General features: G+C 46.1%; 1 protein-coding gene across 1 annotated transcript in view; it reads right to left on the bottom strand.

The window, feature by feature from the left end:
* Positions 1–26,485, bottom strand: part of ABCA4 (ATP binding cassette subfamily A member 4) — a 1,114,059-nt gene that overhangs the window by 444,511 nt on the left and 643,063 nt on the right. The window contains exon 25 of the mRNA XM_078650330.1: positions 9,800–9,884. Coding sequence (XP_078506456.1) covers positions 9,800–9,884 — 85 coding nt within the window. The remainder of the gene's footprint in view (positions 1–9,799; positions 9,885–26,485) is intronic.

A 26,485-nucleotide genomic window follows, 5' to 3' on the forward strand; every position in this document is an offset into this window, starting at 1 on the left:
TTTTAAATTGGATGGCTGAACTCTTTTCGGATGAAGACGGTGACTTCCTATTGGAGGCTGTTGCAGCTTATTTTGCATACACAGTTATGTCATAGACCTTTTTCATGTTTGATATGCTGAGTACTAGCATTTCATTGACAATTCATTGACTTATTTGTCAAGTTTTTATTATTTAGCTTGCCTATTGGCTTAAGACTCGATAAAGTACTTGGCTGTTTTATTTTTCTTTAGCATTAAATTTTCCTAGTTTTTAATGTTTTACCTTGCGGACCGTCCACATATAAACTTGCAATCTGCTCTCATGAGATGGCACTTCTATTATCTTATTCAGTTCGTTTCCGGATCATGGGGAGGTGTCATCTAGGTCCTGGATATCTTTACACCGTGTTAAGTTAGCATGGACTCATTACCGGTTTAAACGCCATTTTTTCCTTTTTTGCAACTTCTGCACACGACACTTAGTTGTTGCTTTAGCTTTCAACCTAATAGTTCATCGTGATTTACATGAGAATAATATGTTATTGCTCTACTATCTGCTTTACTTCTTAAACTATATCTGTACAGCGAGTGCTGAAGTTTCAAGAACAACACGATACAGAATTGTTATGAGGTCTGATCTCCACGACTTCATACTCATAACATAAGTGCAGCTTCTCCCAATTCTGGGCATGAGGCGGGTTTTATATTGCTTTGCCGACCACACATACACAACACTTGATGCGGTTCACATGAAGAGAGAGCTGGTGTATGCTGATGTGATTCCTTCAAATCTAAGACACTAAAGTATCGGCACGCCCTAAACCAACACAAAGAGACCTTCTTAGCAAATAATATATTATGTGTATTAGGGAGGGTGAGATATAAGCAGCCGCGGGCCGTGGAGGGAGTTACGGTGGGGCAGGGAGGCGGGGAGGGGGAGGGGCAGGGTGGAGCCCTCTCCACCCTGCCCCTCCCCCTCCCCGCCTCCCTGCCCCACCGTAACTCCCTCCACGGCCCGCGGCTGCTTATAAGTGTTGCTAACTCTTATTCATTTACAGCATGTTAACATACTGTCACCATTCGCTTTTTATGTACTACTGACTATGCTGGTAATTTTGCTACTGATAATATGTGTACTTGTATAATCTAAGATACTACGCCTGAGAAGACGGCATTAGTAAATAAACATTTCAAATACACATGTGTTCTTCTTAACTCCATGTTCTGGTTTCTAAGAAATATATAACGACCGACTGTTCATGAGTTCCACGTATCCTGAGGTACTATAAGTTCATATTCTGGATTGTCTAAACATTGAGCGTTTGTTATATCCAATGTGACACTGTACCTAGCTTGCTAAGGGGTTTTGATTACTAAGGTGAGTTTTGGGACACCCTAATTCGCCGAGGTTCCAATCCTCTGTCCACAGTTCTGTGTGAGAACAGAAACCCTGCGACAGGGGCACCCCTCAGCCTTGCTGGAGCTTCATCACACTTGCGATACAACTCCAGCAATGCGCCAACTTTACGGCACAAATACGTCACGCATCTGTGCTGTTTTTGCCCCATGATGCGCCGCATTGTAAATGCAGCACACCATAGGTGACGGAACAGCGGCACAGAATGACTAACACATCCCTGGTGATGCGCCAGTCATCATAAATCTATCCCTATGCTTCTTATCTTGTTAGAGATGAACCGCCATATGTATCATCAAAGTTTTTTCCATTTCCTAAATAGCGAACTTTAAGGAATAAATAGCGATTCTTTACCATTCCTAGTTTGCGATGACCTATTTGCTAATTACAAATTACCCATTCATTTCCATGCAGCAGGAGGCCCATAGGAATGAAGGTGCAATTTGCGATTAGCAATTACCTCATCGCAAATTACGAATTTTTCCGAGGGTGCAGGGGTGTCTCAAGAACACCCTGCTGCACCCCTGAAAAAGAAATTTGGGGTCATATGGCGCACATAAATTTTGAAAACATTCCTTTACCTCAAAAACGATTTTCAACTCATAATTTGAAAACACTGCACATGGGGAAATGACTTAAAATGTCCTTAAGACACATAAAAGCATTTTTTGATTGCCTTTGCAGCATGTTTCAGTCACCTTTAACATGCCTATGTAACGGAAACATTCAAAATCTAAATTTGCCATGCACAGGTGGGAGCATATTTACAAGCAATTTGCTCCACAGACAAACTTCTTACATTGAAATGGGAAAAATAACATCAGAGACTCTCAATTACCTTATAAAGAAGCAGACACCATTATGTCCTTCTCATCAATATTAAAACCATTGCTTTTTCTCAAAAACGATTTACAAGTCATAATTTGAAAACACTCCACAGCTCCTATGCACATAAAAGCCCTGTCAGTACTAATACTTCACATTTTCTCCAATTACAATTTCTCAAAGAAACAAAATCTATTTGTGAAACACTTGAGACAAAGCAACATTTGAAAAACACAACTTTCTTCATAATTTTCTCCTTAAAGCACACTATTTTCTATCTAAATTAAAGAAATCTTTTCTCACCTTAGCAAATACTTTGAGTTTCAAAACAGTCTCAGAAACACACCAATTTGTCTTCAGCAGAGCAAAAGGTATGCACTCCAGAGTCTGCAGCTATCAAAAGCACAGAAATGCTGTAATTCCTCACACATATCTCTCATGTCACCCAATCAAAACTCTTCCCTCACTTTTTTTCAAAGCAAGACCCTTCCCCCCTCTGCCCCCTCTCTGCTTTTTCTGCATAGCAACCACCTCTTGCAAGACCTCTCACACAACAATGTTGCAATTGAACTCTGAACTCTCAGTGCACCTGCATATCCAGAGCATTCTTTCATTTAATGATTTTTTTCTTCGCCACTCAAAATACATCTTTCAACGAACTCATCCATGCACACTAACTTTCTGTTTTCAGCAATCAAAATCCACCAATCACTCTTACTGCTTCATTAACACAGAAACACCTCAGTTTTTTTCATTTTACACTCTCATTTTTTCAACTGCCATTTCATTGCCACACTTCATCTGACTGCAGGAGAACCTTCTCTCGCCATGTTTTCTGTCTGGATTGTTGGACATAGTTATATCTATTGGGCTCAAAGGTACGCTGAAAACAGGAATTTACCTAACCTCAATTTACAAGATGTGGAAATTAAGTGGTTTGGCCACAGAGGATTAAAATGTCACCAATTGATACCATTGGTGAAAACCTTTATGCATTTGCCAAAACCTGACCTGTTAATTGTGCACTGTGGAGGTAATGATTTGGGCACTTTGACTGGGGTAGGTCTGGAAATGCTTTTAAAGGACACCTTTGAGCAATTGATGGCACTTTTTCCTCAGACTGCCTTGGTATATTCAAATATATGCCAAAGACAGAAATGGAGGTGGTCGAACCAATTTTGTCCACAAATTGAGAAATCGAGGAAGCATGTAAACAAATCTGTTTCAGCTTACATGAGAGACCATGGAATGGGCTCCCTGTACAACAATAACTTGCGTTACTACATGCAAGATATCTACAGAGGAGATGGAGTTCACTTCTCAGATGAGGGCAACAGAGTTTTCACTCTGAATTTAAGACTGTGCATTGGTACCTACTTATAAGTACCTAAATGTACCATAAACCCAAAAGCTCTTCTCAGAGCTACCCTACATCTGATCACTCACAATTATTATTTTACTCTAACTTTTTTCACTAATTTTCAAGAAAGTACGATCCCCAGAACGCTTCCCGGTTCGCGAACCGGGCGCACTCCACGCAAAAAAACTAAAAAAACTGTATTTTTTTTTTTTGCCCTGCGAGACCCTTTCAAAGCCTCCACATCAAACCTAGGGGGTCAGGGACGATCTACTATGCCCCCTTATGGTCATTTGCCCCTTCGCTTTGGCCTCCTCTTGTCTCTCGATCCTACCGAGAGACAAGATGGCGGCCGCTACGGACTGTTTGGAATGTTTACAGACGCCGAAAAACCAATCAGCTTCGCAAACCTCCGTAACGCGAAAAGTACGCGAAGCGGAGCGCTGTTACAGATATATATCTTTTTTTGAACGTTAATTTCTCAAAATCCACTGGAGCACATATATTGAGACCTAGCAAAGGCACATCGGGCTACCAGTCCCTACAATTTTGCCAAGTTTCATGCAAATCCATTCAGCCGTTCGATTATTATTATTTTTTTTTTTTTTGCCCCGCGGGGCCCTTTTAAAACCTCCACATCAAACCTAGGGAGTCAGCGACAATCTACTATGCCCCCTTATGGTCATTTGCCCCTTCGCTTTGGCCTCCTCTTGTCTCTCGATCCTACCGAGAGACAAGATGGCGGCCGCTACGGACTGTTTGGAATGTTGACAGACGCCGGAGAACCAATCACCTTCGCTTCACAAAGCTCCGTTGCGCGAAAAGTACACGTCCTGGAGCGCTGCCCAGTCCGCTGTTACAGATATATATCTTTTTTTAAACGTTAATTTCTCAAAATCCACTGGAGCACATATATTGAGACCTACAAAAGGCACATCGGGCTACCAGTCCCTACAATTTTGCCAAGTTTCGTGCAAATCCATTCAGCCGTTCGGGCTAAAAGTGAGGCCAACCGCCCTATGGAAATTAACATGGGAAAAACGCGTTTTGGGACCCCCCTTTTTTCTCGGCCCCCCCTTGACGAACCCCCCCAAAATTATCAGGGGCTGCTCAGAAACAAAATGTGCCATTTTCCTGAAAATTTCAGCCAATTCCGTCCACAAACGCCAAAGTTATTAGACATAGAATTTTCAAAAATCCCATAGAGAAAAAATCCTAACTATATATACCTACTGGCGACCGCCAGTAGGTAATATATATATATATATATATATATATATATATATATATATATATATATATATATATATATATACATATACATATATATATGTACTTGTATGTTAAATTATATTTTTTACATTTTATAATTAAAAACATTAATTATTTTTTAATATTATTCAGTTAATATATATATAATAAAAAATAAAAATGCAGGTTTAATGTTTTTACATTACATTTAGTATTTATTAATTTTTTGCGCTTTTTAAATTATTTTTAAGTATGTTTTACTTCATTATATTTATTATTTAATTAAGTTTATATTACTTTTAAGACATTTAAAAAAGTCGATATTTTAGCAGCAATATTTAGGATTCGGTATTTTTCTACTTACCTGTTTGTAGATAGGAATTCGATATTTTGTCACTCGATATTTTCTCATCGATATTCTGGCAGCTAGATATTATGCTCCTCGATATTCTGTCAGTGATCCGTCAAATACTGAGCACAGGTAAAAGTAATACTAGAAGAAAATGTTTTCCTTCTTTGAGAGGATAGCGTATTTCATCTACAGTCTTAAGAATACTTGTTTATGTACTGGAACCAGCTGTGAAGCCTGATTCGAAGGAAACAAGGAGTTGTTATGTGCCTGTTTATCTGGTGAACCATACATTTCTTTAGTTTCCTTGGTATGGTATGGTAAGATCGTTATGGGTCTAAATGTTTCCAGTTTAGTTGAAGTCAGTGTCAGTTTTTCTTTTTAAATAAAAGTCATCCCTGGGCCATTTGTAGTGGGTAAGGAAGCACGCCATGTAAAGATGGATCTTTCACGGGGGCAGGGTAATCTGAATGATCCTAAAGGTTTTCCTACATTTTCTCTCTGTAATTGCTTTTTCAAAGTTCAGTGGAGTGATAGACAATTTGTAGATACATTTCGTTGTGTGTAGGTTCTTTTTTTTTTTGAAGTAGTGGTTGGGGTGTCGATCATTTTTCTGAGAACAGTGATTAAGTTGGAGATGTGGCTAAAGTCTCCATCCCACCTGAGATCATCTGATTGCTAAGGAGGGTTGAGGACTATTATTTGATGATGTTCATGAGCTATTCATGCCAGGATTTCACTAACAGTCTGTTGAAAGTGCACTTTGCTTTTTGAAGAGTTTTAAAACATTTTGCAAGATTATCATCTAATGGGTAGTTCCTATACCTTCTTTCGATTCTTCTCAGTCACTTGCCAAGAGGGCCGGTTAGATGTGAATCTCTCTCTGTTTTAGTTTGGTGCAAAGAGCATAAATAGTTGGCAGTAAACTAGTAATTTCATTTGTATCCATAGACAAGCAAAGCATGGTCAGCACTTGAAATTAAAGAGCCCGTAAGGAAGCTACCACATCATGAGAATTGTAAGGTCCATTTTTCAGTGTTTCTTATGGTTCTTCTCAATCGAGTGTCTTGTGTGGGTGAAACACAGTCAAGGAGTCCAGGTGTGTTCAGACCAGTCTACTGGAAGGGGGTCCAGGGTGCGTATGAGCCCTTGTCTTGTGATGGTTTAAAGAATGCCCTTGGCCTAAGAGACCGGAATCCAGCAATAAGACAGCGGTCTGCCGGAGGTGGGAGGGCTTCTCGCGGGTACTCTTTAGCAAGGCCCTGGTGCAGGAGGGCCCGCTTGGGAGTAGCGATGTTGAAACGGCATTGTAAGAACTTGGAGAGACGTATCACGGAGGCTCTGGACTGTACGGCCCCATGGGCTAAGAGGAAATAGCAGAGAACTCAGAAATCTGCCCAGTGGTACTCAGAGGCCCTGAGAGCAGCGAAAGCGGAGTGTAAACGCCAGGAAAGGCTCTGGAGGGTAGACTTCTCAGTGCAGGGGAAAGGGCATTATAAAGAGGCACTAAGGAACTATCAAAGCTAATTAGAAGGGCCAAAGCGGCTCACTATTTGGAGAGAATTGACTCAGCCAGCAGCTCCACTCGGGAGCTATTTAAGGTTTATAACGAGATATCCTCCACCACTAGCCTAGCTGCTCCGGCTGTGGGTTCAGAGGAGCTCTGTAATCGGATAGCCGAGTTCTTCTCCGATAAAGTGGAAAAAATATATTCCACCTTCCCTGAATCGGCCAGAGCTGAAGAGGAAGGGTGGGAAGAGAAATAACTTGTGGTGGAGGGAGAGGGATTGAAGGAATTCTCGATGCCCCTCCTGGAACAACTGATTAACATCTGCAGTAGCATAAAATCCGGATCTCCCAGGAACCCTGCTCCTCTGAAAAGGTTAAAAGAGAGTCTGGAATGTCTGGAGCCCTTTATAAGACATCTGGTGGCGACATCTTTCAGAACGTGCCGTGTACCAGGATGCTGGAAGAAAGCTGTGGTTCTGCCGCTCCCTAAGAAACCGCACGTTGGGTCAGACCAACTAGATAACCTCTGCCCAATCTCACTTTTGCCGTACTTTGCGAAGGTGGCAGAAAAAGTGGTGAATGAACAACTGACGGCCTATGTTGAGGAACATGATCTTCTCCACCCCGCCCAGTCCTGTTTTCGAGCTAGGTACTCGACAGAATCAGCTCTGCTTTTTGCCACTGAATCCATTAGACAATTTGTGGACGCAGGTCAAACGGCGGCCTTGATCCTGTTGGATCTAAGTGCCGCCTTTGACACTGTAGCTCATTACACGCTGGTGCAATGTCTGAGGAATGGAGGGGTGTCTGGCAATGCCCTGAGTTGGCTCAAATCTTTTTTGTTGGAACGCTGCTTCCAGGTGAGACAGGGCGAACACTATTCTAGAGTCATCAAGCTGAGCCAGGGAGTGCCATAGGGCTTGACCCTGAGCCCGACCCTGTTTAATTTCTATGTAGCTCCCGTTGCGGAGATTGCGGTGGGGTTTGGGATCAGCGTTGTATCCTATGCCGATGACACGCAGTTGGTGGTCTCCCTGACCCAGGCACCAGAGTCGGCTGCCCCCAACTTCATGACATGCATGCAAGAACTGGCTGCATGGATGGCTAAGAACTGCCTGAAGTTGAATGGCAACAAGACGGAGGTGCTTGTGGTGGGAAGGGCCCCGACTGTGTGGTCATCGGCATGGTGGCCCCAGAACTTGGGGGCTACACCTACGCCCGGTGTGCAGGCAAAAAATCTGGGAGTATGGTTAGATCCCAGTCTTTCCTTCGATTATCAAACCAGGCGGGTGGCAGGCGCCTGTTTTGGGATCCTGAAGGTCCTGCGTAAAACCTTGGACCTTCTGCCTGTGGCGGCTAGGAAGATCCTGGTCCATGCCTTGGTGACGTCGCGCCTGGATTATGGCAACATCCTCTATCTAGGCGCGACGACCAAGTGTATGCTCCGTCTGCAGAGAGTGCAGAATGCGGCAGCCCGCCTAATCCTGATGCGCCCGAGAAGGTCATCTGCGAGGGCAGCTCGGGCTGCGCTTCACTGGCTCCCGATAAAATATAGAGTCATTTTCAAGGCACTCTGTGTCTGTCATCGGATCCTACAGGGGAATGCCCCTTCGTATTTGTCAGATCTCCTGACCCCCTATGTCCCCACACGTCAGCTGAGGTCAGGTGGGGTAGGTTTGGTGTGTGTACCTGCTATCAAGAAAGCTAGGATGGGAGGCCGGTCTTTCCGCCTACTGGCTGCCAAGCAATAAAATGCCCTCCTGATGGATCTCCGGATGGAGGCCAAGGAGAGCTGCTTCAGGAAAAAATTTAAAACGCTCCTCTTTTCCCAAGGATAGTAGGGTGAGGGTAGTGGGTATCTGATTCCTGTCTAACTCTACCGCAGCGCGGGGACACACTGGTATAAGTGTAACCATTGCGCTTTATAAATGGGCCTATTATTTATTATTTATTATTATTATTATGTTTACTGGGCATGCAATTTAAGTACTGTACTACGATTACAAAGCAAGTTACTTATTTTAACAGTCCAGCTGGAGGCCACTCCACATCTCATACTTGTGAACTTGTAAGCCCAAGGGTTGAGAAAGTAATAGAAAATAAGTATGCAAACAACAATGAAAAGTACAACAAATTAAGTAACCTAAAAAAAATCCACAATATAAAAGAGCATTGTTGGTGCAATACATAAGATAATAGTTCACTTTTGTGAGAGATATGATAAGATAAAAAATATTTGTAAAGAAAGAAGTGAAACTAACTAAGGTAGCAAACGTAGCACTATGAGTGCAAACTAGTGCCCTACTATTCTGCTTTTGACAGCTATGGCTACAGTTGAAACTCTAGGAAGCTGGCGTTGAAAGGACTGCTTTAAGTGCTGATTGGTCGAAGGGGTGTTCAACATACACAAGTTTGAAATCCACCCACTGGAAGTGGTACACTGTTTTCATATAGACACAAAAATGATTTGCAGAGAAGTAATAATGATGCTGAGTACAGTGCCAAACTCAGAAATATTGGAATGTTTCATGAGTTTCTCTTAAGAACTCCCTGGAAATCCTATTCTTTTTTCTTGCCTTCCGTATCCTCTTCTAAATCCTATCCAAGAGGATCATACTTGTTTAAAAGGCAGAGTTAAACAATAACAGGCTAGGATTAAAATATTTTCCAATGATGGTTTTATCTTGCAGTCCAGCCTAGAGAAGAATGATCAGATTCCAGTGATGCCTGTGGGACAATTTGAATACTGATAGGGTGTGTGGACAAACTGATGGGCACCACTGGAAACAAATGGTGGGATGATCCGTTAATAAGTATGAACTAGGGATCTGCACTCGCAGACGTAAGGTACACATAGAAAAAGTTTAATTGGGTGGGCATTAATAAGAATTTCTTTGTAGAAAAGAGGTGTCAAGATCTGGGGTGCAAAAAGTTCTGGGTCTTGCCAAACCTAGGTTTGGATAAGGAGTACATGATTAGGTGATATACGGTTGCTGTTCTTATACGTATTCTTTAGTTGACATTATACACAGTCTTTAAAAATGAATAAACTTGGCTTCCCACAAATAACACAGGTGTAGTTTTAATAAGAACTCTGATTTCCAGGTCTTACCGTCTAATTCTTGCTCCAAGGATATGTCCGTGTTCTTAGGTGAACAACTGGGACAGAGGCAGGAGCAATCAGATTTACACGAGCCCTAAATTTGGAGAGAAGGGAGAAAGACTGTGTTCAAAATAGGTGAGGAAATAGACCAAACATCAGATTAAACTGAACATTAAACAACAGCACCATTGATTTTACTACCATACATCTTCTGACCATCACTGATGGAGCAGTCATGTGGTTTCAAGTAGACTGCAGTATCAGATATTTTGCACTATACACTCTCAAAACCACAGTACCGGAAGCTTTACATTGATATGCACCACAATACTGCAGTACAAGGAGCTTGACCATAATATACTCTACAATGCTGAGGTACATGAAGCTTGACCATGCCACGCATGATAATCCTACACTGTAGGAGGCTTGCCCACAATTCAGCACAAAATGCTGCACTCTAAAAAGCTTGACCATAATCTGTGAAGCCGCAGTACACAGAGGCTAAACCATAATACACTTCAATGATGCAGCGTAGAAATCTTTCCCATAACACATTCTACAATGTTGCAATATAAGAAAGAGACTTGGCCAAAATATAGTCTACAATGCTGTAGTCTAGGAAGCTTAACCAGAACATATACTGGGCTACAGTAACAAGAGGCTGTAGGGTAAGATTGTTAGCCACATAGGAAGCACAAGGAGCTTACACCTAATGCACTCTACATTGCTCTAGTACAGCAAAGTTGACTATGGCACGCCATACAATGTGAAAGAAGCTTGAACATAATACAGTCTATAATCCTGCAGTAAGGGAAGGCTGACTGTAATAAACGCTAAAATACTGCAATCATGGAAGCTTGAAAATGTTACAGTCTATAATAACGAAATTTTTCGAGCTTGAGCATAATACACTCTACAATGTTATAATTTAGGGCTCTGAATCACGACACACTTAAAACACAAAAGGAAACTTGAAAATAATGTAAACTGCAATGCTGCAGTGAAGGGAAATTCCCCACTATACTCTATACAATGCTGCAGTAAGGGACACCACCTCGAAACACTCGACAGTAATGCAGTAAGGGATACTTCACCATGATGAACCCTGAAATGCTACAGTAAGGGGCACTTCACCGCGATACACTCTGCAGTACTGCAGTAAAGGACACTTCACTACGATACACTGTGCAGTACATTCTGCAGTACTACAGTAAGGGATACTTCACCATGATACACCCTTTAATGCTGCAGTTTTCAAAGCTTTTCAGTAACAGACTACAATGTTGCATTGTATGAGTCTTGACCGGTATGTAACCGTTACAACGCAACTTTTACAACGGACTACTTTTACAACGCAACTTTTACAACACAGGATCCATTACAACGAATACCATTACAACGCATTTTTTTACAACGCAAATACCTTTAGAAACGCATACCATTACAACGTAAGTATAGGTAAGTATATAATTATAGTAAAAATGTTATAGGATTGGGTTTTTGGGTAAAGGGGTATTTTTAGGGTTCAGGGCTAGGTATGGGTTTTTGGGTAAAGGTGTATTTTTAGGGTTCAGGGCTAGGTATGGGTTTTTGGGTAAAGGGGTATTTTTAGGGTTCAGGGCTAGGTATGGGCTTTTGGGTAAAGGGGTATTTTTAGGGTTCAGGGCTAGGTTTGGGTTTTTGGGTAAAGGGGTATTTTTAGGGTTCAAGGCTAGTTTTGGGTTTTTGGGTAAAGGGGTATTTTTTAGGGTTCAGGGCTAGGTATGGGTTTTTGGGTAAAAGGGTATGTTTAGGGTTCAGGGCTAGGTATGGGTTTTTGGGTAAAGGGGTATTTTTAGGGTGCAGGGCTAGGTTTGGGTTTTTGGGTAAAGGGGTATTTTTAGGGTTCAGGGCTAGGTATGGGTTTTTGGGTAAAGGGGTATTTTTAGGGTTCAGGGCTAGGTTTGGGTTTTTGGGTAAAGGGGTATTTTTAAGGTTCAGGGCTAGGTTTGGGTTTTTGGGTAAAGGGGTATTTTTAGGGTTCAGGGCTAGGTATGGGTTTTTGAGTAAAAGGGTATTTTTAGGGTTCAGGGCTAGGTATGGGTTTTTGTGTAAAGGGGTATTTTTAGGGTTCAGGGTTAGGTTTGGGTTTTTGGGTAAAGGGGTATTTTTAGGGTTCAGGGCTAGGTTTGGGTTTTTGGGTAAAGGGGTATTTTTAGGGTTCAGGGCTAGGTATGGGTTTTTGGGTAAAGGGGTATTTTTAGGGTTCAGGGCTAGGTTTGGGTTTTTGGGTAAAGGGGTATTTTTAGGGTTCAGGGCTAGGTTTGGGTTTTAGGGTAAAGCGGTATTTTTAGGGTTCAGGGCTAGGTTTGGGTTTTAAAAATAATTAAATTAAATTAAATTATATTAAATTTAATAACTTACATTTTTAAAAATATTATATTCTTACCTATACTTACGTTGTAATGGTATGCGTTGTAAAGGTATTTGCGTTGTAAAAAAATGCGTTGTAATAGTATTCGTTGTAATGGATCCTGCATTGTAAAAGTTGCGTTGTAAAGGTATGCGTGCTAAAAGTATGCGTGGTAACGTCATACATCTGTCTTGACCATTAAATGCTATACAATGCTGTCCATGAAGCTTGAACACTATGCACTCTGCAATATTGCACTGCTGCTTGACCAAAATATATTCTACAATGCTGCAGTGTAAGGAAGAGTAAACATAATATACTCAGCAATGATGCAGTGTAAGGAAGAGCAAAACATAATGCACTCTGCAATGCCGCAGTGTAAGGAAGAGTAAACATAATGCACTCTGCAATGCTAGAGTGTAAGGCAGAGTAAACATAATATACTCGGCAATGCTGCAGACTAGGAAGAGTAAATATAATGCACTCTACAATGCTGCAGTGTAAGGAAGTTAACCCCAATACACTATAACAATGCTCTAAACGTAGTTCAACCATTATATACTATACAATGTTTCAGTATAGGGAGTTGGGCAATAGTGGCGGCGTGTGCATAAAGCAACAGGTGCTACATCATGCCACCCATGGATTGGATTACCAGGCTGGTCTTCCTCTTGGGGCCACAGTTGAGCTTGGCCTCTAATGGGTCCCCTAGGGCGTGTGACGGATGATGCTCTCACATCCCCATGGTCCAAGTTCAATGCGGAGGGCTGTAATCAATTAGTAGTAGTCGCTCTCACATTTGCAACACTCCAGGAGTGTGGTTGCCTCCTACTGGGCACAGGCTTCATAGATCCAGCAGAGTAAAGTGATGTCACAATTTTGTGTGCACTCGGCCCTCGGCACACTCTGTCGGAACAAGTTGTCTGAGATGCTACTGGTACCTGGGCTCGGCGAGTTAGTTCCCCGCCAGCATCGGCATTCACTGTCCCATGGGCTTGGGTTCTGATGATCGCAGTATCTCAGATTTATGGCATGCAGCCAGAAGAGCTTCCAGTTCATTCATGTGGCCATCTTCAAGCCAGGCAAGCTCTACCCCCCTATTACCTTCTTTTTTAAGAGCAGAAGGTAATCAGTGATTTTTTAAAAAAAAATTAATTGTTTTTTTTAAACATCATATCCAAAGATAGGCACGGTTACATTGCAAGTAGATGTAGCCCAATATTGTTAAGCACTACACCCATATGAATAAATGTAAACAGGGCAAAATCAACTCAAATTTCATCATATATTGTAGTATCAATGGCAGGCCCAATCAGATTCAAAGTTCTGCGTCCCGTCTCTCTAAAGAGTAACAAATATTGTATTGCATCTAAACCAAAACTAACTCTATAGAAACTGCTGGTTGGGGGTGTCTTGAGGGGGTGGGTAACGGGGAATTGGTGGTGTAGGAGAACTGTGATGGTATTAGCATTATTTGGCCATCAGAGTATGTGGGAGCAGTGGGAGAGAAGGAAATGACTGCAGGGCTACGCATTAGTGCGTAAGGGCAATGATAATAGTGCACAGTCATGTCGGGCTCTTCCAGCGTCCATCAGCAGCACCAGCGTCTATGTTTCATCATCCAGTGAGGCGGTTTCAGGAGAGGGTGTATGTAGTTTGTCAAAGAGTTTCAGTACATAAGTGTCCCAAAGTGTGACCGCTACCTCAACTCCATGCCGCCGCTGGTCGGATGTGAAGGTGTCCACCTCGTCCACTGTCCTTTTATGTGTTGCCTGAAGGCAATTATTAATCGTGGGTAGCTGCACTGCGATCCATGTCATGGTTATCAGACGTTTGAATAAGGCCAACGTGAGATCCGCCATTCTTAAATAGTATTTGGAGAGTCTAGTAAGTTTTGTAATCCCCAAAAGGCACAGAAGAGGGTCCAGGAGCTGCCAGACATTGATCCAAGCATATATATGGGTCAACAGATTTGCCCAAACATGTGCTAAAGGGGGACAGTCCCATACCATGTGGAGGAGCGTGGCATCTTCATGTTCACACGTAGGGGAGGTCGGTGATACTGTTGGGAGCATCAAGTGGAGCCAGTGTGGAGTGAGGTTAATTTGATGGATATAATCAAACGGCGTGAACTTTAAGCAAGTATTTCGTGACACTCGCTTAATTCCTTTCTTTGAAATAGGTACATATAAAAGTGGGACCCAAACTTTCACACTTAGATCCAAATTCACGGTTCTTCACTAACCAAGGATGGAGGAATTCTGAAGAGTACTCTCAGAGCTGCTAAGATCCAGTACTGTTATTGCTGATAGACATTCTCAAAGAGGTGAGGGGACATCCCCTCAAGTCTGGGCACTGTATTGAAGAGCTGTGAGACGGCCTGCCTCCAGAGGGAAATGGAATGACTTGCCTAAAAGAAGTTATCTGCCCATAGAGGAGAATCCATTGACTCCAAAGGAGGAGACAGCCTCCAAAACAGAGCTCATGATCCTTGGGAACTCCATTTATAAGACCATCGATCCACTCTGGCCCCACTGTCTGGGACCACCCCCTGCACCCAAAGATTCGATCAAAAGCTTGGGCATCTGGCTAGACAAGTCACTCGACTTTAACCACGAGGCGACCAAACTATCAGCCACTTGCTTTGGCCTTCTTAGACTCCTGCGCAAAATCCTTCCTCTCCTACCTTTTCACTCCAGACGGACAATGGTCCAAGGTCTAATTCTGTCCCGCTTAGACTTTGGGAATGCCCTATACCTTGGGGCTCCCCAGGCCACCCTAAACAAGCTACAGATAATCCAGAGCTGTGCCGCTAGAACCCTCCTTCAAATCCCACGGCGAGTCTCGGTCAAATCCAGACTGAAGGACCATCACTGGCTCCCAGTAAGGGAAAGGATAGATTTCAAGGCAATGTGCATTGCACATCGATCCTACTGGGGAACAGGCCCCATTATCAATCGTCCCCTGATAACCGCCTACCATCCCACCAGACAGCTCAGGTCAGGGTCCTCCTTCCTTTCCGTAATACCCAGGTTCAAGAGAGCTAGGTGTGGAGGCCGCTCATTCTCCCATAATCTCGCTAAACTCTGGAATGTCCTCCCTCTCTCTCTTAGGTCAGAGCCCAAACTGCGCGCCTTTCGCAAACTCCTAAAAATCCTACTCTTTAACAAACCAGAGTAGCTCTTATTGGCTCTGTCACAGGCGTGACCTCTGCAGCGCTGGGACGCCTAAGGGTAGCCACCGCGCTTTACAAATGGTCTTTTCAGGAGTGTTCTCATGGTTGACCGAAGTATGCCTGGGGGCTCCTGGCCTCCCTACTTACCCAAAATAAGACAAAATTAACCTGGAACTTTGCAGTTTGCCTGCTCGAGAGACCTGCAAAGAGGAAAACCAGAGAACTGTACTGACTCTCCCTTTTTTAGTCCATGAGGACTGCAAACCTGCACCATGAATGGGAGAAAGGAATCGCCAGCTGCGAGTACCCGACCACCCTGATCAGACGGCCTTCACTCATGCCCCGGCAGCTTTCATCGGCCTGATGCAGAACATCCACAGTGAGCCCCTGCTACTGCAAGCACAGTTGCCTGCCGCATGTGGTTGAAGCCTGAATACATGCACTAACAGTACCAAGTGCACTTCACCTCAGGTAATGCTAATGCCTGAACTGAACATTCACTGAGAACTTGACTTAACCTTTAGTGGAGTCCCCAGCCCAGGTGAGTGTATTGGTGGTTGTTAGGGGAACGGTTTGTGAAGCCCACTGGGTCTGTGTTAAAGTATTATCAACAGAGTTCATGCAGCAAGCCTTAATATTGGGGGCACTGGCATACCTGTGAGCACAGCATCAAAAACGTATATCTTGATAATACTTCCTGTGTCCAGGACCAACAGAAACACTCCAGTGATGGCAGGTTCCAAGCACCAGAGCATCACTATTTCGACATGATAATGCCCTGGTCAGGATGATCAGTTTTTGTGTGCACCAAATAGTCAGCCATTCTCCTAAAGCCTGAACATCTCTGTGCCCATTTCCCTGGCGGTTGTGTTGCCAATCGAGGCACATAGAGATTCTTAAGACCTTTATTAATGCCTTTGGATCTGTCTATATGTGAGGATTGCTGTCCATGACGATTCTGAGGCATGTGGAATATTAGATGCTTTATTGTATATCTTGCTCCTGTAACCTTCCCTTCTCATGAGGAACACCTTCCACACCTCCTACACATGCATCATAAAGTCTGGGTACTGCAATATAGCCACACGGGAATAGTGCAATGTCTTTAAATTACTGGCCTTTCTTAGAGCAGCTTTGTGGTCTCTATATTTCAGCATGCGGGCTAGAATTAGTCTAGGTCTCGCCCGAGGTATCGGTCTTGGCACCCAGAGTGATGGGTGCCCTCCACTATGAAGAAGAGAGAGAAGGTATTGTGGCCCAAGAGCTTGGCCAACAATTGCTCCATGCACTTTTCCATGTTTCCTGTTGGCGTTGTCTCTGGGACATCCATATGCTATTTTGTTACTGCCTCTGGAGCGCGTCTTCAGGTCTTCATTTTTAGCTTGTAGAGCATTGAGCAGCTTTTCCATTTTAGTCTTGGCTGTTTTCACAGTCATTGCTTCATCCTCGGCCTCCGAAATCCGGCGTTTCACTGAACCCAGCTTGGTGACATGTTTGTTCAACCTTTCCAACATCTGGTCCATTCTGTATGTAAGGGTGTCTAATTGTCTAACTTGCCATCTATGATTTTCAAGCTCTATTGCATATCATTTAGGATCGAAAGTCATTGACCTCCGCGTCGGCCTCTGGGGGTCTCCCAAATGCTCTGGAGTGCCCCCATCATCTTTTATATGCACGGACTTCCTGTGGTCAAACGATAGCTTCACGAGTGTTTTATCAGATTTCCTCATGGCACTCCCTATGTGATCATCCACTCCACTACCAGCAGGGTGTGACCAGCTGTTATAGTCTGCTGTTGACCGTGTACTATTGTGGCTCCCTCGCAAGCCCTGCCACCTAAGGGTGCCTGATGTGGTTGCAGGCCATAGCCCCGTTCTTTCCATCGCTCCGCCTTGCAACTCAGACCAACCACCTCAGGGGCCCATCTTCTCACCTTCGGCACTGGTGACTTGTAGGCCTCAGCAGCTCTATGCCTTTGCCCTACTTGGCCTCCGCTGGCATTAGGGGAAGTGTGCACGTGAAGCGACAGGTGCTAGAGCATGCCACCGATGGATGGGATTACCAGGCTGGTCTTCCTATTGAGGCCACAGTTGAGCTTGGCCTTTAATGACTCCCATAGCACTTGTGATGCAGGATGCTCTCACATCCCCCTGGTACAAGCTCACTGTGGAGGGCTGTTATCACTAAGTATTAGTTGTTCTCACATGTGCCACACTCAGGAGAGCACTCGCCTCCTACTGGGCACAGGCTTCATAGATCTGGCAAAGGAAAGTGATGCCAACATTGTGCCTGCACTGGGCCCTCTGCACACTCTGTTGGAACAAGTCATCTGAGATACTACTGGGAGCTGGGCTCGGCGCGTTAGTTCCCCACCAGCATTGGCATTCATTGTCACCTGGGTTGGGGGTCTGATGATCGCAGTATCTCAGCTTTATGGCATACAGCCAGAGTAAAGCAAAACCAAAGGGGATGATGGACGGAGTGTAGAACATTGCAAGCACTCACCCCCAGTCAACTGATCTGGGTTTAATCCATCATCATTCTTTAGCTCACTCCGCCACCCCAGTTCAGACAAGGGCATATGCAAGTCAGTCTGACCCTGTGCCTCGTTGGAACAGTCCAGCCCGAACTGCCAAGGCAAGTCTTCCGTGGACTGGAAACAAGCATCCTGGGACCAGTTTCTGGCTAATCAGCCATCATTAGCCAGGGTAGTTTGAATCCAGGGGCAAAGTGAGCAAGGGACCCACGTCTGGGCATACCCTGCCAACTGCTTGTCATAGCAATTAGACGTTTGAATAAGGCCAAAGCGAGATGCACCATTCTTAAACAGTATTTGGAGATTCAGGTAAATTTTGTAATCCCACAAAGGCACGGAAGAGGGTCAAGGAGCTGCTAGAAGTCGACCCAAGCAGATATATGGGTCAACACGTGGTCCCAAACGCGTGCTAAAGGGGACAGTCTCATACCATGTGGAGGCACGTGACATCGCCATGTTCACATGTAGGGCAGGTCGGCAATACTGTTGGGAGCCAGTGTGGAGTGAGGTACGTTTGATGGATATAATCAAACTGCGTGAACTTTAAGCAAGCATTTCGTGATATGCGCTTCACGTGTTCCATTGTCATTTCCCATTACTTAGCAGTGATCGCAGTGCCCAAACATTCGTCCCAGCGTGGCTTCCTGTGAAGTGCTCAGGGCTTCTTAATCTAGATCTTTAACCTATGTCTGCTTTTTTGAATCACCAAACTCGCAGGCAGGATTCTTTTTGTGCAGGAAGGGACACCTTCCTGCACAAAAACAATCTGCTGAGGCGTTTTCCTCTTTCTATGTGTACTGCAGAATGCAGCAGGATAGGAAGTTTCAAAGAAGGTATAGGTCACCAGCAGGAAAGCGTCAAATTAACAAAGTTTATATTCGGTGTAGAACAAGAACTACTCTACCATATTTACTTATATCACCCTACTGTTTTTGTTTGTATATAGACTTAGGTGGTCATTAGGATGGCGGGCGGACATTGCCCGCCCGCCATCCTGACGGGGATTGGGACCGCCCGCCATAAGGGCGGGGTCCCTTGGGTGGTATTAGGATGCGGCCGCCACAGTGGTGGCCGCATCCTGCATTTATAACATTGTGGCGGGCAGTGCTCTCTGCACCGCCCGCCACAATGCCATCAATGCAGGTATGCATTTGCATACACAATGCAGCAGGCACCGCGCGGTGCCTACCGCATTGTATATGCAAATGAAGGGGGGTACCACAGGTACCCCCCCCCCGTTTGCACCCCCCACCCCTCCTTCACTTTGGGGGCCCGCAGGGGGCCCCCAAAGTGAAGACCGCATGCCTTTCCGTGGCTGTATTGCCGCCACGGAAAGGCATTGTAAAATGCCTATCATAATATGGCTGGCGGTGTTCTGATAGACACCGCCACCATATTATTCCTTTTCCGCCCCGGCCGCAAGGCGACCGGGCGGAAAAGCGGCGGACGGTCTTTCCGTCCGCCGAGGTCCCCCCCTTCCTAAGATGGCGGGGGGAAACGAGTGAGGATGTCGGCGGCAATCCGCACGACATCCTAATGGGCCCCTTAGTCTTGATTTCTATTCACCATGGACTTATTTGATTTTATTTTGCAGCATTCTTCCTGCTTCTCTATTCTGGACCAGTGGGTCAATACCTCCCTTGATCTGATCACATCCAATATACTGGGCTTCGTCCTATATTCACTGTGAATACGTGACTAGAGTCTCTTTATGACATCCACCTACTTAAGGGCTACTTTGTCTGAAATTCTAAAACCCATTTTCATTGCCTCTGTTTACCTTACCTCTTCTAGCCAGGTTCAGTTTCATAACATTCGTCCCACGAAGGAACACCCTTTCCATGGACCGACTTTGGCCATTCAATGATTTACCTCTGTACTGTGTTGTTGATAAAGGAATGAATACCTACGTACATTCTGAAAAGGTGGGGCCATATTTTGGTATTTGATGCTATGCTAGTTTGACATCTTCACGCTCTCGGTGGAGACACATCCTCTCTCATTTATAATACTCGGATTCGTCAGTGAACTATCAATCGGGGATACTTCACGTTTTTTCGATGTACATCACTTTATCAAACTTTACTCACATTATCTTACTTCTTTGGTTTTTCAAAGGTTTTCACTAAAACCATCTGTTACCTCTTTTTCTCTCAATAAAGAAACCACTTTCCTGGTATATACTTCGCATAACACATGTATTTTCTTCCTGCACTGGATTCCTCTTTAGCTGTCCTGTTTCATGACATTTTCTCTTCCCTCTTATCTCTTCCTACTGAAAACCTTTAGTTATGGTCTATTTTATGTTGCTTTTTTGTTAATATTTCACATCCTTGAAAAAGTCACGCAGTGAAGAAACACATGTTGGCTTGTCTATCATCTGTATCAGAAGACTATCTGTTTGTCCACACCATGGGTACTCACAAACTTTCTCTCGGGGGCCAAATTTACAGTGTGGTTTGTGTCCGAGGGCCGCACCGGTGGGGCGGGGTCAGTGGGGGAGGGGGCGGGCTTGATCAACAAAACAAACTATGACCATGAGGTTGATCACAGGTCCCTGCAGCGGATGCCTTCGTCCACTGAGCCACCAGACCCGGCACACACACATCTCTCTCCCTCCCTCATTCACTCTCTCGCTATCTCTCCCTCCCTCCCTCTCTCTCTCTCCCTCTCTCCCTCCCTCTCTTGCTCCCTCTCTCCCTCCCTCACTCCCTGTCTCGCTCCCTCTCTCGCTCCCACCCTCCCTCCCTCTGTCTGTCTGTCTCTCTCACTCCGTGTCTCTCTCACTCCGTCTCTCTCTCACTCCGTCTCTCTCTCCCTCACTCCCTCCCTCTCTCCCTCCCTCCCTCGCTCCCTCTCTTGCTCCCTCTCTTGCTCCCTCTCTCCACCCTCTCTCACTCCCTGTCTCGCTCCCTCTCTTGCTCCCTCTCTCCCTCTCTCTCCCTCCCTCGCTCCCTCTCTCTCTCCCTCGCTCCCACCCTCCCTCGCTCCCTCCCTCTGTCTGTCTCCCTCTCATTCCCTCTCTCTCTCACTCCCTCTCTCTCACTCCTTCTGTCTCTCATTCCTCTCTCTCTCCCGCCCTCTTTCCCTCACTCCCTCTCTCACTCCCTCTCTCTCTCTCCCTCTCTCTCCCTCACTCCCTCTCTCTCTCCCTCCCTCACTCCCTCTCTCTCACTCCCTCTCTCTCACTCCCTCCCTTGTTCCCTCTCTCCCTCCCTCTCTCCCTCTCTCGCTCCCTCTCTCCCTCCCTCCCACGCTCTTTCCCTCTCCCTCCCTCGTCTGTCTCTCTCACTCCCTCTCTCTCCCTCTCTATCTCTCTCTCTCTCTCTCACTCCCTCTCTCTCTCTCACTCCCTCTCTCACTCCCCTCTCTCTCTCTCCTCTCTCTCTCACTCCCTCTCTCCCTCACTCTCTCTCTTCCTCCCTCCCTCTCTTCCTCCCTCTCTCCCTCCCTCTCTCCCTCCCTCGCTCCCTCTCTCCCTCCCTCTCCCTCTATTGCTCCCTCTCTCTCTACCCCTCCCTCTCCCCCTCCCTCACTCCCTCGCTCCCTCTCTCCCTCGCTCCCTCTCTCCATCCCTCCCTCTGTCTCCCTCCCTCTGTCTGTCTGTCTCTGTCTGTCTCCTTTCCTCTGTCTGTCTCTCTCTCACTCCCTCCCTCACTCCCCCTCTCTCACTCCCTCTCTCAATCACTCCCCCTTTCTCACTCCCTCCCTCTCTCACTCCCCTCTCTCTCACTCACTCCCTCTCTCACTCTCCCACTCTCTCACTCCCCCTCACTTCCCCCTCCCCGTCTCCCTCTCTCACTCCCCGTATCCTTCCCTCTCACTCCCAGTCTCACTCCCCGTCTCCCTCTCTCCCTCGCTCTCCCCCTCCCTAACTCCCTCTCTCCCTCTCTCCCTCTCTCTCCCTCTCTCTCCCTCACTCCCTCTCTCTCTCCCTTCCTCACTCCCTCTCTCTCACTCCCTCTCTCTCACTCCCTCCCTTGTTCTCTCTCTCCCTCCCTCTCTCCCTCTCTCCCTCCCTCTCTCGCTCCCTCTCTTCCTCCCAAGCTCTTTCCCTCTCCCTCCCTCGTCTGTTTCTCTCACTCCCTCTCTCTCCCTCTCTATCTCTCTCTCTCACTCCCACTCTCTCTCACTCCCTCTCTCTCTCTCTCACTCCCTCTCACCCTCACCCTCACTCTCTCTCTCCCTCCCTCTCTCACTCCCTCCCTCTCCCTCGCTCCCTCTCTCCTTCTCTCCCTCCCTCTCTCTTTCTCCCTCTCTCCCTCCCTCCCTCTCTCCCTCGCTCTCTCCCTGCCTCCCTCTCTCCCTCTCTCACTCCCTCCCTCGCTCCCTCTCTCCCTCCCTCTCCCTCTCCCTCTCTTGCTCCCTCTCTCTCTACCCCTCCCTCTCCCTCACTCCCTCGCTCCCTCTCTCCATCCCTCCCTCTGTCTCCCTCCCTCTGTCTGTCTCTGTCTGTCTCCTTTCCTCTGTCTGTCTCTCTCTCACTCCCTCCCTCACTCCCCCTCTCTCACTCCCTCTCTCATTCACTCCCCCTCTCTCACTCCCTCCCTCTCTCACTCCCCTCTCTCTCACTCCCTTCCTCTCTCACTCTCCCCCTCTCTCACTCCCCCCTCACTTCCCCCTCCCCGTCTCCCTCCCTCCCCGTCTCCCTCCCTCTCTCACTCCCCGTATCCCTCCCTCTCACTCCCCGTCTCCCTCTCTCCCTCGCTCTCCCCCTCCCTAACTCCCTCTCTCCCTCCCTCTCTCTACCTCCCTCTGTCATCTCACCCTGCCTCTGTGTCAGCCTGGGCTGAGACAGCTTCCAGGCGCGCACACACACAGCCGCACCCAAGCACTTCACAGGTCATTAAAGGCCATTTGCATGCTAATGAGGCTTTGTTGTATTTCACCTCATCTTAGGCCCCTGCAGCTCCACTCTGGCTATGCAAGAATCGCCCGCCCCCCACAGAGCAGCAGAGACTCTCACAGTCTCGCTGCAGCAGACACTCTTTAAAAATAATAATAATAATACATGGGTACGATGTTTGCAAGGTCCGCAGGCCGCCAAGGAAGGCTTGCCGGGCCGCCCCCGGCCCGCGGGCCGTACTATGAGTACCCATGGTCTACACTCTACAATAAACAAGAACAGTGCTTCCTACAAATCCGTACTCTTTGGACAGTGTACTTTGTGATACAATACCGCTTTGAGGGGCATATTTACTAATTAATGACAGGGTGTGACGTAAGCCTTGCTGGCTTAACGCAACACACTACCACTTCTGAAACGCAGGGCTGCCACATATTTACAACAAAATGGTGCAGCCCTGCATGTCCCCCTGCGCTGGCGCTAAATTCAGCAGCCTAGCGCCAACGCAGACACCCTTGCACCATAGTGCAAGGGTGTCTGCGTTGAGGGGAAGATTGTTTATGTGCAGGAAAGTCTCCCTTCCTGCACACAATCAATCTTTAAATTGTGCTTTGTAACTTCTATGTGTGCTGCTTGATGCAGCATATATAGAAGTTGCAAAAAGTCTTTTTGTTTTTAAATGATTGTTTATGTGCAGGAAGTCGACACCTTTGCCATATGGAAATCAGGCTTGCCCCTGCTCCAATCAGAAAAGTCCAGCCTGATCTGCCAGGCCAGGTCCTCCCTGAACTGGAAACAAGCAACCTAGGACCGGTTTCCCCCGATTATGGGCTTATCAGCCAGGTATAGCTTGATTCAGTGGCACAGTGAGAACGGGATCCATGTCTGGGCAAACCTGTTTCACTTAGGGTGGCAACAACAAAGTGATAGATGGAATGCTTGATTGAATCTCAGCAATCGCCATATCTGCCTATGCTCGCAGTGGGCATTAAAGTGGCATCCACACCTCAAATCACATCTGAACTGGAGAGATGACTTAAGAAGGACTGACCTCCTGCTCCCTGGACCCAGCAAAGGGAGACTACACCAAAGGCAGGACTGCACCTGCTGTATCTTGACCTAGCAAAGAAAGGATTGTGTTGATGCTGTTCCGCTCACGGAAAAGCGGTCCCCAAGCCCCAGACAACAAAGATGACTTCAAGCGTCAATTGACTGGTTCCTTGTTACAGCACAAGGACATAAAAGCTGGGAGGCTCTTTGACATATAATATTTATCAGTCACTCCTAAGGTAGGCTTCCTATAGCCCAGGAGGCAGGGTGCATTATCTAATATGTGTGGAAATATATGTGCAAGCATATATTGCCATGTGATAACATTTTAAATATAATCCTACCGCAAGTGACCGATCTTCCATAGGATAACATGAGCTGGACATTGAACATCCCCAGATGTTTAGCTCCATTGTGAAATGGTCATTTCCCTTCATCTTTGGTGTCAAACACTTTGCGTTTTAACCCCTCACATGATTTCTGTGTCACAGTTTAACCAGCATGTACCTGAGTAGTACTTTAGACAGTGCCCACGAAGTTAAATTAGGGTTCTCGTGCCTTGGTGGGCATCTGAGGGTTTACCGCCAAGATAGAGATCTGACCTCATGCTGGGGAGTGTGTGCCGCTCCTAGAAGCCAGAGACAAAAGACCTGTGTGAGCAAGAGGTGACACCCCACGCACACAGGATTGCTAGTGAATGGCACATCACGGCGGTTAACCTCAAAGGTTTTACCGGCAACATAGGAACTTAGCTATGCAAGAGGTGTGCACCTCGCCCCCAGACTCTGGAACACCCTCCCTGATGACCTCAGGGGCTTGCTTCCCATGCCCTTTTTCGCAAAGCACTTAAGACCTGGCTCTTTCAGGAAGCTTACCAATAAACCGCTCCCACTCCTCTTCTGAACAAACAGTCTACCATCTTAATCGCCTTAATGCCTTCGGGTTTAGTTGCGCTCTACAAATCTATTTTCATTTCATTTCATTTCACCTCCACAAGGCTGACCACACCTCTACAGTGTCACAGCTGATGTGTATAGTCGAGGATGGTTTTCGCCATCTTGAATTTAGCCTAAAAAGTGGGCTCTGACTACTTTTAGTGACATACGCCCACTGCATATGGTCATTACTGGGGCAGAATAGCCACAGGTCTAAGTGCCCATTGGCTACCAGTCCTCACACCCAATAACACCCCCCCAAATTCAGGATTTAAGGGGCACCCCAGACACCAGAACCTTAGAACAGGCGTGATACCAAGAAGAGACCCGTTTCCACGACAAGGCTGGATTTCACGAAGATAGGTGGTAAGCTCTGCATCTGTGGCAGCCAACCTGCACCCGACGGCGACTCGACCAAGGCAAGCGTGTGGTTTCAAAAGGAAGGTGAACCCCTCTGCAAACTCTAGACTTCACAAGAACTCCCCTGAGCTAGAGATACTAGTCCCCTGCAGTTGGCGGCTACAAACTGCTAACTCCATGACCTTGAAGTGCTGTCCACCAAGCTGTCCGGAGTGACTGCTCAAAGTCACTGGACAGGTGGCTTTCGTGAACTGTAGTCCCGACTCTCAGTGAGGTTCAGCTTTCCACACCGTTCCCCTGGTCTTCTGGAGTGAGATTTCCTCAACCGCACTTACACAGACCAAGGCTTGCTGGTGGTCAGTCCGACTACTACCTGCTTTACTTGACACTTCAAGAAGAGAGATCCAACAGCACAAACAACCAACCACACCATAGCTTCTTCGAGTCCCCTGGGCTAGAAATAGTCGATCTGCCGGGAGACTCCAGGTCCAGAGCCATCTCCTTGCTTCACTTCCAAAGGTTGTTGCTCAACACGACCCGCAAGTACCTTTTTGCTAAGGTAACCATTTGAAGACAGCGAACCTAATTGACAGCTAAAAATGCACCTTTGAACCCCGCTCCCCTCAGTGAGATAAAATTGTTCTAGCTGTTGTGAACTGGCCAAGGGACTCACAAGACCTTAACTCAAAGTGGGTTCCATTGAACTCACTCTCTAAGTAACAGATTCCATAAATGTCGTTTTCCCATTTATCGCAACGTTAATTTTTTACACTGCTAAACGCTGATTTATTTAATGCTTGAAATTTGATAACTCCTGTTATCATGTATGTATCCATTTCGTTTTGGTGTCTAAAACTATATAAAAAGCAGAGCTATTTTTATAAATTGGTGTTGAATTTCTCTTGAGTTATGTCAGTTACTTATCATCCATGTAGGTGATGTTAAATGCTTAACAGTTGTTCCTCTAAGTGGCCTGTCTGCTCTTTGCCACTCTACCAGGACAGAGAGAAGGTGTACGAGAAAGTACCTGGGGTCCATCTTTGTCTATTGTGCTAGTATTACATGGTAAGGCATCCCAGCCATACCACATAACACTTTTACCTTGCAACAGGGAGTATAGCGCTCCAGGTAGCTACACCTCAGGGTTGAACTAGGTAGCTCCACACAGCAAGAGAAGAGCCCTGCCATGTTGGGAATGGGCAGAACATTGCTTTCTGGGCTGGCTAAATGCCACACTTCGCAGCTCTTCCATCTTGAACTTATCCCAAGGTGAGTGCTCCTGCCCTCCACCAGTCCGTAGCCTGCCTATACCCCCTCTCACCCCTTCCCACTTCATCTCGTCTAATTTCTCTCTTAGCCCCCGGACGTCTTGCCATTGTCGCTGGTGCCAAGAATCACAAT

Source organism: Lissotriton helveticus, chromosome 1_1 (assembly GCF_964261635.1).
Source record: "Lissotriton helveticus chromosome 1_1, aLisHel1.1, whole genome shotgun sequence".
Taxonomy (NCBI): domain Eukaryota; kingdom Metazoa; phylum Chordata; class Amphibia; order Caudata; family Salamandridae; genus Lissotriton; species Lissotriton helveticus.